Below are 15,585 nucleotides of genomic sequence, written 5' to 3'. Positions count from 1 at the left end.
TCCCTGCCCTCTAACACTGCCGCAGTGAGATTGAGAAACCGAGTCCGCGGGCTCTGGGCCATACAAACCCTGTTCAGGACATACGCGTGTACGTTCAAGAAGAGTGTTTTGTTTCTCCTGCCTTCCTACTAGAGAGAAGAAAGTCCTTTTTTCTATGATATGGCCTTTTTAAGGTCATAAAAGGAATATTAGGTTTGCCAAGAAAAATGGAAGATTCTCATAAGGCTGGTGTCTCACGATCCACAGTAGCTGGGCACATCTACTTGATGTCAAGTGAACATGAACCCATTATGTCTTTAAATAAGTTTATTAGAGCCAAACTATTTAAATAATTTTATTTGTTTCATCCTTTGGTAGATGAGAAAAATACATTACAAAATACATTATACAGAGGACAGCTCACAGTACACATTACTAAAAACACAATCTACATTCCAGCCAGGGCTGGTAATAAATTCAGAAGAAAGCCACGGAGGCCTTGAAAACCAGATTTCAGCTCTATGGAATGAATTTTCCCCTTAGGTCCCCTCTTTATCTCAACCTCAGCATGTATTAGCACCCCTAATCAGGTGGGTGTGGGCAGAGTTGGAGCAGCATTGAATGGGATTGGTGAACTCTCCATCCACCTAAAGCAGCAAGACATTAGAATCCCTCGGGATGGGGTGGGGGAGGGGAGAATGGCCAAGTTAAAATTGCTGTGTCTTAAAGCATCACAGGGCTCCTCGGGCCTCCTACAGGTTCCCAGGCAGCCGTCCCAGATCTGGGTTTCCTAAGACTTGGGTCTGTCTTAGCTGTTTCTGGCCTCTGTTTTCAATCTTTACCCACTCTGTGGGCACAGTCAGCCCCCAAAAGCTGCCTCTGCCCCAAAGCAAGCTTCCTGACAGGGAGACACAGGCAGCACCCGCCATATGCAAAGTCATGTCCAAACTTTTACAACAGCAGTACATACAACACAGCACCACCTGCTCCAGCCCCACAGACTCCTCCCACTTTCCTCCTGGCCCAGCAGTTCCTCACGCCTGGGGTAAGGACACAGGTCATGCAACAACCCACCTCAGAGCTAACCATTTCTAGTAGGACCAGCATCTTACAAGAATGACTTGAAGGGGTCCACAATTCTCCAAGTCAGCCAAACTTACTTCAAGAGCCATTTCTCTTCTACACCCCCAAATGAAGCAGGAGACAGGAGGAAGGTGAGCAGAGCTTACCACTGATCACAATCCAGGGCCAGTCAGAAGCCACTTTCTGGGAGGGAGAGGAGCCAAAGCACACTGCAGAGTTGTAGCTAGACAGCGGATGGCTGTGATTAGAAAAGACCACGTACACACGCAGGAGCCTGCGCCCCAGCCCCACTCAGTTCTCATAAAAGGATTTCTATGAAGCAGCCTCTTGAGCCTCCACATTTTCTGTTTCTTAGAAATTTGAAAAGTCTCTGAAACTAGAAGTGAAACGCAGTCCTAAGAATCAAGTTCATCATACCAGCCTGCTACACTGTAAGTCAGCAGGGGCCTTTGGGAAACCTAGGGGTGGGCCAGGTGGTGCTTAGCTCCAGATTTCTTGGGTTAGCGGAGCACAGCCTCATGGCTACCAAAGCACAGTGGACCTGGCACCCCTCCCCCACCTCCCAAGCAGTCAGGGGATGGGGGTGGGGTGGGATGTGGGAATAAAAATAAAGATGAGTCAAGACCAGCATCTTCAAATTAACAAACTGTAATTGTTTTCCCAAAGATACATTTTTTTTTCATACACATCCATCATACACTGTAACCAAAAAAAGCAGTGTACATGAAATAAGAGAAAATAAATTAAAAATCCATAGCATAGGTAAGGAGGCTCTAGTCTGGAGCACAGCTGAGTTTCCAGCAATATAAGGAGGCTCGAGAGTTTCTTTATAAGAATGCCTGCTAGCAAGGGTTCCAGCAAGGTGGTTGTTGGTCTGTAGTCAGTCTTGAGTACTTGAAACAGTTCTGTTTGTTTTTTTGTTTTTTTTCCTTAGCGTTTAGAATAGCCATCATTGTCCTGCAATAGGCAGAGCTATCACGTCCAGGAAAAATGAGGGAGGGAACCACAGAGGCAGCGTGAGATCCAGATACAGCATTCAAAGGTATTGGTCCAGTGGTGCCTGGGGGAGGAGGAGGGGCGACGCTCCAGGGTTAGCCGTCTTCCTTTGGGGGTGTGTACCAGCCTGCAAAGAAACACACCAGGTCAGCGAGGTCCAGGCCCAGAGCGCCCTCCCTGTCCCAGTCACCGTGGACATCTGCAGCGTCTCCAGGCAAGAAGGTCCTAGGGAGGCTGCCAGGTGCGAGAAGAGAGGTACAGGGAAGCGGAGGCTGCCTACCTGGAGGTTGTAAGGACAGGGAGAGTGAAGAGCCCAACCCGAGGTGGTGAAGAGTCTTTCAAAGGGTGGTCAGGAAGAGGGCAGCACCAAGACTGCCCACGACACCACCTCCAGGCCTTCTCTGGAGAGCCGGCAGGTGTGGGTGAGTGGGTGAAAGGCTCGGAAACCCAGAGGGACCTTGCCACGGGCCGAGTGAGAACCTGGGGTTGCCCAGCACCAGAGCCCCGGGCCCGGCTCCGGCCTCACCGTTCTTTTCGTGGATCTGCACCAAGGACTTGTAGGACTGCTGTGCTCTCGTCAGACTGTACTGAGACTGGGGGGAGAAGCCACCCGTCAGGCCACGCCAGCTGTGGCTCACTGCCCCTCCCCTTCCACAGGCGGCCACCCAGAGACCCAGGAAGCCCGGCTGCCAGCGCGGTACCCTGGTAGCACGCTAAGGACCTCTGTCTGAGAGGTCCCTTGGGGACACAATCCCACAGCCTTCCCTTTCCTGACCTGAACCCCCAAACCCTGAGGACACCCCTCAGCTAAGGCCCTGCTCTGTTCCCACTGTGGCCACCCCAGGCCCTCTCCTCCAACATCGCAGCCCAGGGACTGTGTCCCCTTTGCCCTCAGCCTTGGCCTCGATGCACTCGGCTCCAGCCAGCCCGCCAGGCCAGGCCCCTTACTTTGTTGGCTCCAAACTGCACTCGCGCTTTCCCCTTCACCAGTGTGGCACTGATCTGCATGATCACTGACTCTATGGAGTAGGCACTGCTCCAGCCCTGGGGACAGCAGGGACAAAGCGAGCGAGTCAGGACAGGGCTCCTGGAGACACCTTCCACTTCTTCTCCAGGCGGCAGTGCCTCTCTATGGAAGTGCCCGTGCCCTTCCCTCCCAGGACAGCCACTACGTGGCAGGGTAACAGGGCCACAGACGCCTGTGCCCAGGCTGGGATGGGGAGGAAGCTCAGCTGTCGGGCCCCACCCAGGCTCTTGGGCCAACAGTGAAAGGGCCTCACCTGCTTGGTGAGAAGTTCCATGCAGATGGCACCTCCGCCCAGAACATACCTGCATGAGAAAGGTCGGTCAGTCAGGCCTGGCAAGAGCTTCCAGTCCCTGCTTCACCCTCTCCCTGACCCAGCCACTCACCCTCCAGAGAGGACTGGAGACACAACCCTGACGAACGGTGGGTCAAAGGGAAAGTTATCCTGAGAAAGACAGAGGCAGCGTTCAGGGAAGGAGACCAGCATCCTCACAAGACTTAGGCAGACAGGGAACTCAGGCCAGGGAGGGAGAGCTGGGGGAAGGCTTACCTTAAAGGAGAAATTAAGTAGGATGAAATCAGCTCCTTCCTTCTCTTTGAGGATTTGGAGATCATTGTGCAAAGCGCTGTCCTGGTCAACTCTGTGAAACAAGTCTGGGCTCAAACCCTTGTCCCAGTGCAGAGCCTCACAAGGGCTCCCCACCAACCCCCTCCTCCCCTGCGCCCCGGCCGGCCCCAGATACACATACCACTGCCCACACCCACTTCTGGGGACCCTGCAACCAACATGCTAGTGAGACTGCCCAGACATCACCAGGTGTTCCACCCACCCCGCTCCCGACTCCCCAGTCCCCACTCACTTGAGGAGTTTGACATTCCAATCGTATAGACTGTCATTCACGAGTTCAACTGCATAGTTTCCTAGAAAAGGGGAAGGGAAGTGTCAGTAGGACAGTACAGACGGGGAGGGGTCCCTCAGACTGCTCCCTCTCACAAACCGAGGGAAAAAGATCAAAGGTCCAGGTCTGCTCTAGATGAATGCACACCCAAGCCAAGCCACTGGCTTTAAGGTGCTCCGTTCCTGACCGCAAGTTTGTCAATACTCATGTACCCCGAACCCTGGGGCTTTCTGCACCATATCATATCATATCCCATATCCACCCCGAGGAGAAACTCCCGTGCAAGCCCCTCTCTGGAGCTAACTCACCGCCTTTGAAACTCTGTGATCGGTATATATCCCTGAGCTCCTTCATCAGCCGGTCAGTGGCCTGCACCGAGCCAGACACTGCACCCTGTGAGGGAGAAACAACAGAACATTCTCTGGTCCCAGTCTGGAAACACACGTTACACCTCCACTGCTTGCCCAGGGTCTGGAGGACGATTAGATGCGAGCAGCTCCCTATGCTGTGAGCTGCGGCCTACCACTCCCCAGGTAGTGCCCACCTCCCTCGTGCCCCGCCACTCCCTACGAGGCACGTACATTTAAGTAATCTTGCCTCTGGTTCTTTTTGATCTTCTCTAGGATGGCCAGGTTTTCTTTTCCGATGCCATCGTCTTCGGATTTCTTGCCCTCAGCTGGCTCTTCCTCTTTCATTTCATAGTGATCTAGGTCTTCCGTGTCCTGGGCAGAGCGGGAGGGAGGGGAACAGAGGGGAAAGGGAGAAGGCTGTGAATGAGGACCGTCACCTTCCTAGTCCCACCTGGCCTGGAGCTCCAGGAGAAGCAGTCATCTAGCAGTCCCACCACTCAACACCCCCCCTCGCTTCCAGAACACTTCCCAACCCTATCCCTCCACCCTGTGAAGGACAGGCACTTCTCTTCTCCAGTTCTACAGCCACAGAGCTAAGGTAAGGACCTACGAAGACTTGGCCTTTTGCTCCCCAGGACAACCCTGCTTGACCTGCCCCTAAAACCCCCCTTCTCTTTCCCAATTCCTATCAGAATGACTTTGGCCCGACACTGTCACTGAAAGCTCATGTTTCATCAGGTGAACTGATGTACCCAGGATCCTCAGGGCCTCAGGTCCAGAGGAGAATCTGGGATTTCATCTCCTCCTCTCCCTACAAATGTAGGGCTTGAGTCAGGTTTGCAGAGGCACCTACTAACAAGATGGAAATGAGAAAGGGGGTCCAGAGAGGAAGGCAGCCGAAGTTAAGAACAGAATTAGCTCTTTATTCAACCTATTCTAAGTGAACAAGTAGTTCACTATTCACAGGGGGAGGACGCCAGGAGTTAGCCTTTCAGTCAGGTGTTCAGGGTGTGGTACACAGGGCTGTCCACCGTCTGGGAAGAGTAAATTTCATGTGTCACCAGCTGTCTGTCAGTCTTAAGACCTTTACAGACTTATAGAACTTGGGACATTAATCCAATGCTCTGAAACAAAGTGATCAGTGTCTTACCTGGCAGAACATACTAACCTCCTGATTATTACAGTACCAGCTAACATCTACTTAATGTTTATTACACACCAGATCATTTCATCCTCACAACCATTATTAAACGTTATTCAATCGCTGTCTCCATTTTACAAATGAGGAAGCTTAAGTCTAGTAAGATATTAATTCTCATGCCCAAAGTCATAGAACTCTTGGCAGAGCTAAACATTAGATCAAGTTCTATCTAGATCTGAAACTCAAATTCTTAATCGTTACTCTGTATTCTGCAAAAGCATCTACGTTTTTAAAGAATATATTACGTAAGTTACTTAGTACTCACAAAATACTTTATATACAATATTTTACTTAATCTTAAGACAACCATATGCAGCATGTATTATAATCCCATCTAGCTTGGTGAGATTAGGTGTACCTCCCTAGTTAGGATAGCCAGGATGCAAACTCAGTCTGTCAGCCTCCAACGCCATCTGAAATTAACTTGAGTATTTATTTGCACCTGATTGCCTTCAGAGGGGGGATATGGTGCCTGTTTCCTCTACTACACTGGTCATTCCTCCTGATCAGTACATTGTTTCTCTCTCCCTAGTTCTAGACTGGAGCTCTGTTTATGGTGGGTGATGAGTGCCGCTGACGGCAACAGCTTCCTGCCAACACCACCTCAGGTTGCAAGCCTACCTCAGGCATCTCCTCGTCTTCATCTTCTGAAGATACTTCTTCCTGTGTGCACTGCAGTGGGGAGGGGAGGGAGATGAGATCAGAGCCCCAGTGACTGTGGAGTGCAGCCTCTGACCTACTCCCCTAAGCCTCCTGGTCTGGAAGCTATACACTCGCCCCGTTTCTCCAACAGCCAGAGTCAGTGGAAGCAAGAGCCGGGATGACTTCCCTATCAGCCCATCATTTTCTTCCTACCATATGCCAAGGAATAAAAAAAGAAAAATGGCTCTTCTTGTCACCCACCTTGCAAACCCCACTTAATTTTCCTAAGAACCCCTCTTTTACTTGATCTTTTCTAGACTGATACTGTATTCTTGGCTCGAAAGAAAGGGCCTGGGTCCCCAGTGGCCACCAACTGCTACTTCTAAGATAATGGTAAAAGTTCCACTCCTTCTCAACCTCCGGGATGGCAACAGATGCCGGAGAGGGGGGTTCGATAGGAGAGATGAAGCTACTAGTGTTCCACTCAGCTAGACTCCCATCTAGAGAAAAAAGAGGCTGAAAGTCACATGTGTGTGTATTTGGGGGTGGGTGGGGGTGGGGAGAGGCTACTGCAGATCTGTCTCAGTTACCGCGTACTTGTTGAGTGCTCTCTGTGGCACAACTCTGTACAACAGCCTAAAGCCCTTTAGCTGCTCACCTGCTCTGCTGGCAAGGGCTGATCCAGCATCTCCACATCAGGATGCTGAGGGAGGTTGTAGAGTTTACACAGGTCGGAGATGATCCTCTTCAGATGCTGCAAGAGCTGGGTTGGGGACCACAGAGATATCAAACACTTCTTTCCCACTCTAATATGGACAGCTGCACTGATAAACTTGTAGCTCACATCCCAAACCGGCACCTAGTTCTCTAAACCCGATGGACCACAGGCTGTGGGAATGGTTCCTGGTCCACCAATCCTGCAGAGGATGGCCTCTACTGGGATTCACCTCTGGCTTCAGACAACTCCCCTAGGAAGTCTGCCCCACCATGTTCGGCCACTTTTCATATACAGCGCCCTTTCGCCCGGGACTTTATGACACAGGCCTCACAGACACATGTGTGCTCCTACCCCCTGGCCCCCTCACCAGAGTATTCCCTTTCTTTATGTCCACCAGCCTCTCCAAGACAGCAGCCAAGTTAGGGTCATCAGATTCCACCGACCAGATGGGGGGCACAGCAGGGTATGACTCCTAAGGGGAAAGAGTAGGAAGAGCAGTCACAATGGGCAACTCTGGGAGGTGCCAGACTTTGCCTGCACTCTGACCCCCAAGATTTCTGGTCCCTTTGCTTGCCCACCTCAAGCCCTACACAGTAATAAAAGCCACTCAGCAGATCAGTATCTAACCAAGCAGCTTCCCAACAAAGCCAAGACTGGGAGAAAACAGTCCCTCAGAAGACTTTTCAAAGAAGCAACCTGGAACTTTTTCTTTCCGCCACAGCAAAAACCAGAGAAAGCAGGACAGCCACACTGCTAACAGTGAGGGACTCCTGATCTTCTGTCCTGCCCCTCCAAGTTCCAGACTTGGAGTTCTCCCACACCCAAGTCAGAGTCCTCCCAAATCCTTCTGCTTTCCAAACTCCAGCAAAGGGAGGAAAGATCAACCTCATCACAATCACACTGCTGTGAAAAATGCAAAGACTACAGCTCACTAGGGAGGGAGGGACAAAAATAAAACTATATATTCAGAAGCTGAAAGAATATCGGCAAGAATCTCCCCACCCCATTCCCAAGAGAACTCCTCAAAGACCAGTTCTCCCCACCTCTCCCTTGGGAACCTGCCACCTTCTCTGTCCAGGCGTGGGCTGTGGGACTCCACATGGCAGGATGGGAGAAAGAGGCCTACGCTGCTGACATTCCCAGCATTCCTGAGCCACGTTGCCAAACGCCTGACCAGACTCCCCTCTACCCAAACCAAAAGGGCTAGTTCAGGCCAAGTCTCCTTTATGGGGCCACAGGGAGTCTAGCTGAGGAACCCCTAAATTAACTCCCAACCAAGGACAAAGATAGGAGATGGCCTCTAGCGAGTAAAAGGGTAGGTAGATGGGGCCAAACCTACCCTTAAGGAGCCAGAATCTTAACTTCACAACAAAATTAAACCTGGAGGCTTCCGCCTGCCCAGGAAACCTTACCCACTCCTGGGAGCTTAGCTCTGCCACAGCTCTAGCCCTCAGTGCTGGAGGGGAAAATATACACCAAAGACACTCAAGTCTTCACCTGACTAAGCCACTTCTGGTCTTTCAATGCTAACTTTTGGGGGGAGGATGGGAAAAGAGAGAAATAGGACACATGAGTTTTGGTGGGGCACCATCCAACCCAAGCTGAGGCTTACCTCACCAAACCTTGACCTGGTTTGACTGAGAAAAAGGAAAGAAAACACCGTGTCAACTGGATTCAGGCGCCCAAGCACCACAGAATTCGCAAGTCTGTCTTTCCCCAGGCTACTCCTATTCAGACTGCCTGCCTGGATACAGCACTGTCCACCAGCTCCCCAGCTACTGCTTCAGCAGGGGGAAGACCACAACAGGGAATTCCAACCAGTGGAAGTGCTACCCCAGGTGGGACCACACATTACAAGTTATCAGAAAGCTAACCTCCTCAAGGAATGTTTGAGGGCAGAATAAGGCAGGACACATGCAAGGCGTCTCCCAGCCTAGTATACTTAGAATGAAACAATGCCCACTGGGGAGAACAGAACAGTGTGCTCAGAATAAATGGGGTACCTTATGCACATCACAATACTGTCACTACCAAGAAAGGAACCGACCTAAGGCAAATGGACATATCCACAGGGAACAGGGAGAGTGGAAGATCTGCTACCAGCTGAGGCAAAAGGGGAGTGTTAGAGGTTACACCAAAATAAAAGGGTATTCAAAGGAGTAAAGGAAGAGGAATCAATGTACTGCAAACTATCACTTGGTGAAATTCAGAAAGCAAAGAGGGTCTGCAAGAGGGATGACTGGACAGGGATCCCACAGGTGGCAAACATCTGAGTCAAAGGAACTACTGAGAGGGGTCATCACTGACATGTGCAGAGTTCCAAGCGAGGTCTTTCCAGCTGGGGTCAGTGCAGAGGCCTGGAACCTAGTAATTAGAATGGGGAGGGGGGAAGGGGCATTCCCAGGTGAAAGGTAAAGTTGTAGAGGAGTAGCCAAAAAGAGCCCAAATCTTGAACCTTGGGATGTGGGTGGGTTCGTGGAAGGGGGAGTCCAGGCGCCATATGTCGAGGTGTCCCTTGCTATCAGGAATCATTAGTAGAGGTCTGAGTGCCTAGAAGAACCTCAAGCTGCAGAAACAAGTGTAAACTAGAGAGGACAGAGACTCGAGAAGGGGCTTCGGCCTCCCAGGTCCTTCGAGAGCAAAAAGCTGTGTGGAGTGATCCTGAGTCCTGACCAGGGGCCCCCGAGAGGCGCACGCGAGAGGGTCCTCACCGTGATGTTGCAGTGGATGCGGACGGGATCCCCGGGCACCGACCCCCGTGGGGGCAGATGCGGTCCGGGCGCGGCCCCCGCCCCGGCCCCGGCCCCTCCGGCCCCAGCCAGCAGGAACTCGCAGCTCAGCTCGTCCAGGCAGGCGCTGGCAATGCGGAAGCGCTCGTGGCCGCGGTGGAAGATGGACTCTAGCAGCTTCAGCTCCCGCCTCAGGCAGGGCCCCGGCCCCGGGCCCCCCCCTGGGCCGCCCCCGGCCCCCGGCGCCGCCCCCTGGCCCCCCAGCTGCTGCCCCGGCCCCGGCTGCTGCTGCCCCTGCGGCTGCGGCTGCTGCATCCTCCGCTCCGCTCCGCTCCGCTCCGGGGCCGGCGGGCCGGGAGCCTCCGGCCTCCGCTCCGGGCTCCGCCGCCGCCGCCGCCGCGGTCCGCACTTCCTGATCCCCCCTTCGCCAAGATGGCGCCGCCGCCACCTCCGGGACAGGGCCCCCCCCCCTCCGCTCGCTGGCCCCCCCGGCCGCCGGAAGCCGCGCGCCCCTCCTCCTCCTCTTCCTCGGCGGCCCCGCCTCCGCCCCCTCACGTGACCTCCCCGCTCTGGCCCTCCGCACGTGATCTCTCCGTCTTTCCCGCCCCCTTGTTCTCTCCTGTCACCCTCCACATGTGACCCTGCGCTGCGGGCTCGCCTCTTTGAGCGCTTCGGTGCGTGTTTACGTACGTCGTGCGTGCATGCGCGCGACGGCCCTGCGCCGCGCTCCCTTCTCACGTGACCCGGCGCCGCGTGCTCCCAGGGGCTCCCCGCGCGGGACCCTGTTTCCTGCTCGGGGTCCTGTTTCCCCGCCCCCGAGCGGCGGCGAGCCTGCGGGGCGCTCCGTGGGCCGAGAAGAAAGGAGCGCGGACTCCGCCTCCCGGCGCTGGGCTGCCCCGCGCTGGCCCTCCGCCGGCCTCCCTAACTTCTGGCCCCGGGGGCGGGCGTGCTGTGTGCACACTCACTGGGGGCGTGGGGTCGGGAAGGAGCTGGGGACGGCGCGCAGGGGGCTCGGATTCCCGTCCGGCCCCTGCCCGTGACTCGTTGGGTGACCTTGGGTTAACCACGGCCCTGCTGAGCTTGCTTCCCCGTCCACACAGAAACTCCGAAGAGGATTGACGCTGCTTTGGCTTCTTACTGTCAAGGATTCAGGGCGAGGAGCCCTGAAGTGGGAAGCGATAGGCTCCTGGTGGGTTGTGTTTGAGGGGTAGGCAGCAGCTGACCTTTGGCGCTTTTCAGATCCCTAAGTGTGGACGAGGTTGGGAGAGGGACTGCATGGACTTCCTCCACAGAATTATTGAAGGAGTGCATGGCTGGTCCAAACCCTTAGCCTGTAAGTAGAACGGAAAGAGGCAGACTGAGGCAGACCCATCCCCAGCCCTCAGCCTAAATAGCTCACACCTTGTCGCAGTCCGTAGTCCTGGCAGCTGCCGGGATTAAGTGGCAGTGCCTCCAAACTCTCGCTAGGTGGCACTGTCACAAAGGACAAAGCTGGCTGAGGTTCCAGAAATGAAGAGATGGTAGTTCTGCCAAGGGCAGGTGTCAGCTTGTGGTAGGGCCTGGTGAATGCTGCTGGGCCAACTCAGCGCTTGAGCCACTGAGCGTATCACCACCTTTCTTTTTCATTTTGGGCTAAAATGCTCTTTTTAGAAGCTAATGGTGTCACTTGGTGATCTGTACTGGTCTATTACTCATTTAATAGCGTTTGCAGAAAACCTTCATCGGCCAAGTTCAGCTTTGGATATTTAGGAATTGTGTGTTCCTGGCCTTCCTGGGGGTGGAGTGTTTATCTTGTTTGGGAATCCTAAACATTTAACTGCATATCACTTTCATGTCTGGGTACCAGCAGGTAGCATAAGAATCTGTGATAAAATTTCCCATTTATTGAGCACTCCCTGAACCAGGGTATTTTGTAAATATTTCTAAACCTCCCTACTATATTTTGTAAGGCAAACATTTTTATTCGTGTTGTACCAGTGAGGGAGAAAGAGCTGCCCAGGGTATACAGCCAGGAAGCAGAATTCTTAGCTCTGTCTCCAGAGTCCCTGCCCTTCTGCCTCACTCTTGCTTTCCACAAGAGCTTTTCACGTGTCACTTGGTGCTAACCCTTCCCCAAGAAACCCACTCATGTAGCCATTTAGAAGGTCCTGTATTCTAAGGGGTTTAATTAGAAAAGAAACATGAGAATACCACAATGTTGCGCAGACCTCCAAGTCCCTTGGTAAGGAAACAAAACACGGTCACTGGGATGAGGTTTGCTGTCTCTTGTGGGTCTGTTCAGCATCTCAGCTCTCTGGCTGGGAGAGCCCTCTGGCACCTAGAAACCTCATGTGGAGTCATCTGAAATGACCCAACATCAGCACGGTGTCTAGCTGAAATGTAGAGTACGGAAATGGAAAGGAAATGATGGATGGGCTCATTTAATAAATATGTGGGTGCTAGGGAAACAGCAGTTGACTAAAACAAAATCTCCAGCCCTCGTGGAGCTTGTATTCTGTTCAGGGAAATAGATGTGATAAAGCCAATTGTCTTGCTAAATGCTGGAGAAGGTGAATAAGTATTTACTGAGCACCTACTATGTGAGAGGCACTGGAGATGCAGCATTGAATGAGACGGACCCAGTCCCCACATTCTCTTGTGTTCAGCTGTTAGAAAGTCAGACATTTCATGCATTGTTACATACTCAATCACTTAGCTGAGGTGTGGCAGGTGCCTCAAAGGAGAACAATGTGGCTGGGGATGTGTTCGGTGCTAAATTCTAAAGGGCAAGTAGAATTACCAGCAGGAAGAGAAAGGGCCGACAGTGTTCCAGACAGAAAGAATGGAATATGCAAGGTTTTGAGGTAGGACCATGATGAAATGAAGGAGCAGAAAGAAATTCAACACCTAGAATAAGACAGTGCTGCAGGTTAAGCAGGCAAGGGCTAGACCTTGGCAGGTATTCAGAGCTATGTTTAAGAATTTGAGCTCACCCCCGCCCCAGCTACTGGGGTTTGAATACTGAGCTAAATCCCCAGCCCTTTTTATTCTTTATCTTGAGACATTGTCTTTCTGAGTTGCCCAAGCTGGCCCTGAACTTGTGATTCTCCTACCTCAGCCTCCTGAGCTGCTGGGATTACAGGTCTGTGCCACTGTGCCTGGCTAATTTGGGCTTATTTTAAGATCAAAGAAGATCAAAAGATCACTAGAGTTTTGAGAAAATCTGGAAACCTAGGCAACTAGTAGCAATAGCACTCTCAGTGAGACCTCTTAAAGGAGAGCTGAATTTTGTGGGAGAGTAGGAGTTGGTTTATGGACATACTAAGTGTATAAAGGGAGGGAGTGATGTGAACCATCCCCTTGGGTTGTAGTAGGGTGTGGGTTCTGAGTTCAGAAGAGAGGGTGGAGCCATAAATGTTAATTTCAGAGACTGCTGCGGCCCTCTGAACAGCAGGGTGGGAAGAGAGATTAGGGAACAGACCAACTGGACTTGGGTTTGAGCTTTTCTGCTTTGCAAACTGTGACCTTGGGCAAGTTATTTAATTTCTGAAAACTTCAACTTCCTTATCTATAAGATGAGCACAATACTCTGCCTGACCATTGTGCCAGTTTAGATGAAATCAGATGTGTAAAATGATTAACACAGTGATGGGAACTTAGTTCATTGCACAGCAGATGCTAAATCCTACTATTGCTAAGATCACCAGTACTACTGAAAAGCCAAGAGGTGCTCATCATTCAGTAAACATTTATGGGCTTTTTCCATGTGCCAGACATGAGTCTAGGTATTGTTATATAGCACTAGACAAGATGGACAAGATCCCTGCTCTTCTGGTACTTCTGTTCTAGTGCAAGGATTATGGACTATCAGACTGTGCAAATAGATGTGAGGAATCAAAGTAGGGTCATGGGGAGAGAATGACTGGGGTCACTTTATAAGTTCAGCAGATGGGGAAGGTCTCCCTAGGGAGGTGGAGTTTGAGCTGAGATCTGAGAGAAAAGAAGTGAGACTGGGAGGGGATGGGAGGACCATTCCAAGCAGAGAGAGAACAAAGGCCGAGTGAGCAAGGCAGCTGTGTCTAGAAGTAGGGTGCCAATGGTACACTGGCTGAGAAGATGGCCTTTGAGTCCCCCTTTACCATTCTTAATGGCGAGACATTGGGCAGGTTACTCAGCCTCAGTTTCCACACCTGTGAAGTGGAGGTCATGGTAACGCCTACCTCCCGAGGCTGTTGGGAGGATTACACGAAAACATGTAAAGCATACAGAATGGTGCACATAATAAGAACTCAACAAGTGTTTTTAAATCCACCCAGTTTGAGTCTAGTGAAAGTAGAGAGAGAAGGAAGGAGGTGAAGCAGGGAGGAAGGCAGGGCTGGATTATGGAGACCACAGTAAGTTATTTGGGTTTTATTCAAAGTTCAGTGGGAAACCACTGGAGGACTCTATGCAGAGAGCAGCATGATCTGATTTACAATTTTAAAAGATCAACTCTGGCCGCTCTGTGGGAAATGGATTGTAGGGATTTTCTTTTTCTCCAAAAGGTCATGTGTTATGAGAGTGAGCAGGTGTGCTTGTGTGAAGAAGGGTGAGCAGCCTTCTTGGACTCACTTCTTGAAGCCTAGGGTTTTGTCATTGGCTCAACAAATACGTCCTGAGCACTTGCTTTTTCCTAGGAACTAGATATGTACTGGGGATGCAGTCACACGTGACATTCAGACCTTTGGGGAGCACCTGGCATGGTATGTGGCTCACAGGAGGAGCTCCTTACATGACAGCTCCAGCTAGTCATTTTTTTTTTTGTCATATTTCTTGTTCCTGTACTCAAGAGCACATGGTAATGGATGAAATGGAGCCAGACATGATCAACTAAAATATACAATAACAGGGATCACCCAGGCAACATAGCAAAACCCTATCTCAAAACAACAACAACAACAAAGTTTCCAAAGAATACAACTTGGTATGAGAGATGTTTGACAAAGAGTAAATGAAAAGGGAAGGTTACAAAGCTGTGTCACAGTACACACCTTTAAAAAACATAACAAAAATGTTTGATTTAGTTATAAACCCGTCAGGATTGAATATGTTCACACACCAAAAACATGAACAAGAATATTCATAGCAGTATTATTTTTAATGGTACCAAATAGGAAACAATCCAAATATCTATTAATGGTGGAATGGATAAGACACAATATACAATATTCCATCATAATGAAGATGAATGAGCTACAACTACTCTAAAAAATGCCCATAATTCTTACTAGCAATGCTAAAAAAGCAGACTCAAAAGATTATGATTCAATTTGTATAAAGTTCAGCAGGCAAAGCTGACATATGCTAATAGAAGTCAGAATGGTGGTTAATTAAAAAAACACTTTTAGTCATTTGAAAAATTAAAATACACATAAAATTTAGCATTTTTACGTGGTAATTCATTGGTATTCAGCACATTGACAATATTGTGTAACCATTACCATGATCTGGTTCTGTAACTTTTTCAAAGAGAGAAAATTTTTTAATATTTATTTTTTAGTTCTTGGCGGACACAACATCTTTGTTTGTATGTGGTGCTGAGGACCGAACCTGGGCCGCACGCATGCCAGGCGAGCGCGCTACCGCTTGAGCCACATCCCCAGCCCCTGGTTCTGTAACTTTTTAAAAAAATTTTTTTAGTTGTCTGTGGACCTTTATTTTATCTATTTAATATGCAGTGCTCAGAATCCAACCCACTGTTGTAACTTTTAAGTAGTCACTCCCCATTCCTCCCTTCCCCCACGATGATACTTTTGAAAAGGAGGGGGAAATGACTGACAGGGGTATAATGGGGGCTTCTGGATACTGGTAATGTTTATTCCTTTTCAAAAAATATACCAGTAGATGTATGGTTGTGTTTTTGTTGCAAACATTTAGCTATACATCTATAATGTCTGTACTTTTTGTATGAATAGATATAGACATATAAATGTGCTAACAGCGATT

At 50.5% G+C, this 15,585-nt stretch overlaps 1 protein-coding gene across 1 annotated transcript; it reads right to left on the bottom strand.

Annotated features, from left to right (window-relative positions):
* Positions 1 to 1,694: 1,694 nt before the first annotated feature.
* Positions 1,695 to 10,052, bottom strand: Ube2q1 (ubiquitin conjugating enzyme E2 Q1). Its single transcript, XM_046421893.2, has 13 exons — positions 9,604 to 10,052; positions 7,260 to 7,364; positions 6,833 to 6,937; positions 6,154 to 6,204; positions 4,563 to 4,703; positions 4,290 to 4,374; positions 3,943 to 4,003; positions 3,633 to 3,723; positions 3,469 to 3,527; positions 3,339 to 3,387; positions 3,007 to 3,102; positions 2,585 to 2,651; positions 1,695 to 2,185 (listed from the first exon to the last, which is right to left on the bottom strand). The coding sequence occupies exons 1-13, from the start codon at positions 9,934 to 9,936 to the stop codon at positions 2,154 to 2,156; spliced, it is 1,275 nt and encodes a 424-aa protein (XP_046277849.1). The 5' UTR covers positions 9,937 to 10,052; the 3' UTR covers positions 1,695 to 2,153.
* Positions 10,053 to 15,585: the final 5,533 nt, after the last annotated feature.

This window comes from Marmota monax, unplaced genomic scaffold (genome assembly GCF_021218885.2).
Source record: "Marmota monax isolate L192 unplaced genomic scaffold, Marmota_monax_Labrador192_F-V1.1 WCK01_AAM20220418_F8-fsc00108, whole genome shotgun sequence".
Taxonomy (NCBI): Eukaryota; Metazoa; Chordata; class Mammalia; order Rodentia; family Sciuridae; genus Marmota; species Marmota monax.
Note: the sequence above shows the minus strand (reverse complement) of the source record. Positions and strands in the feature narration are given on the sequence as shown.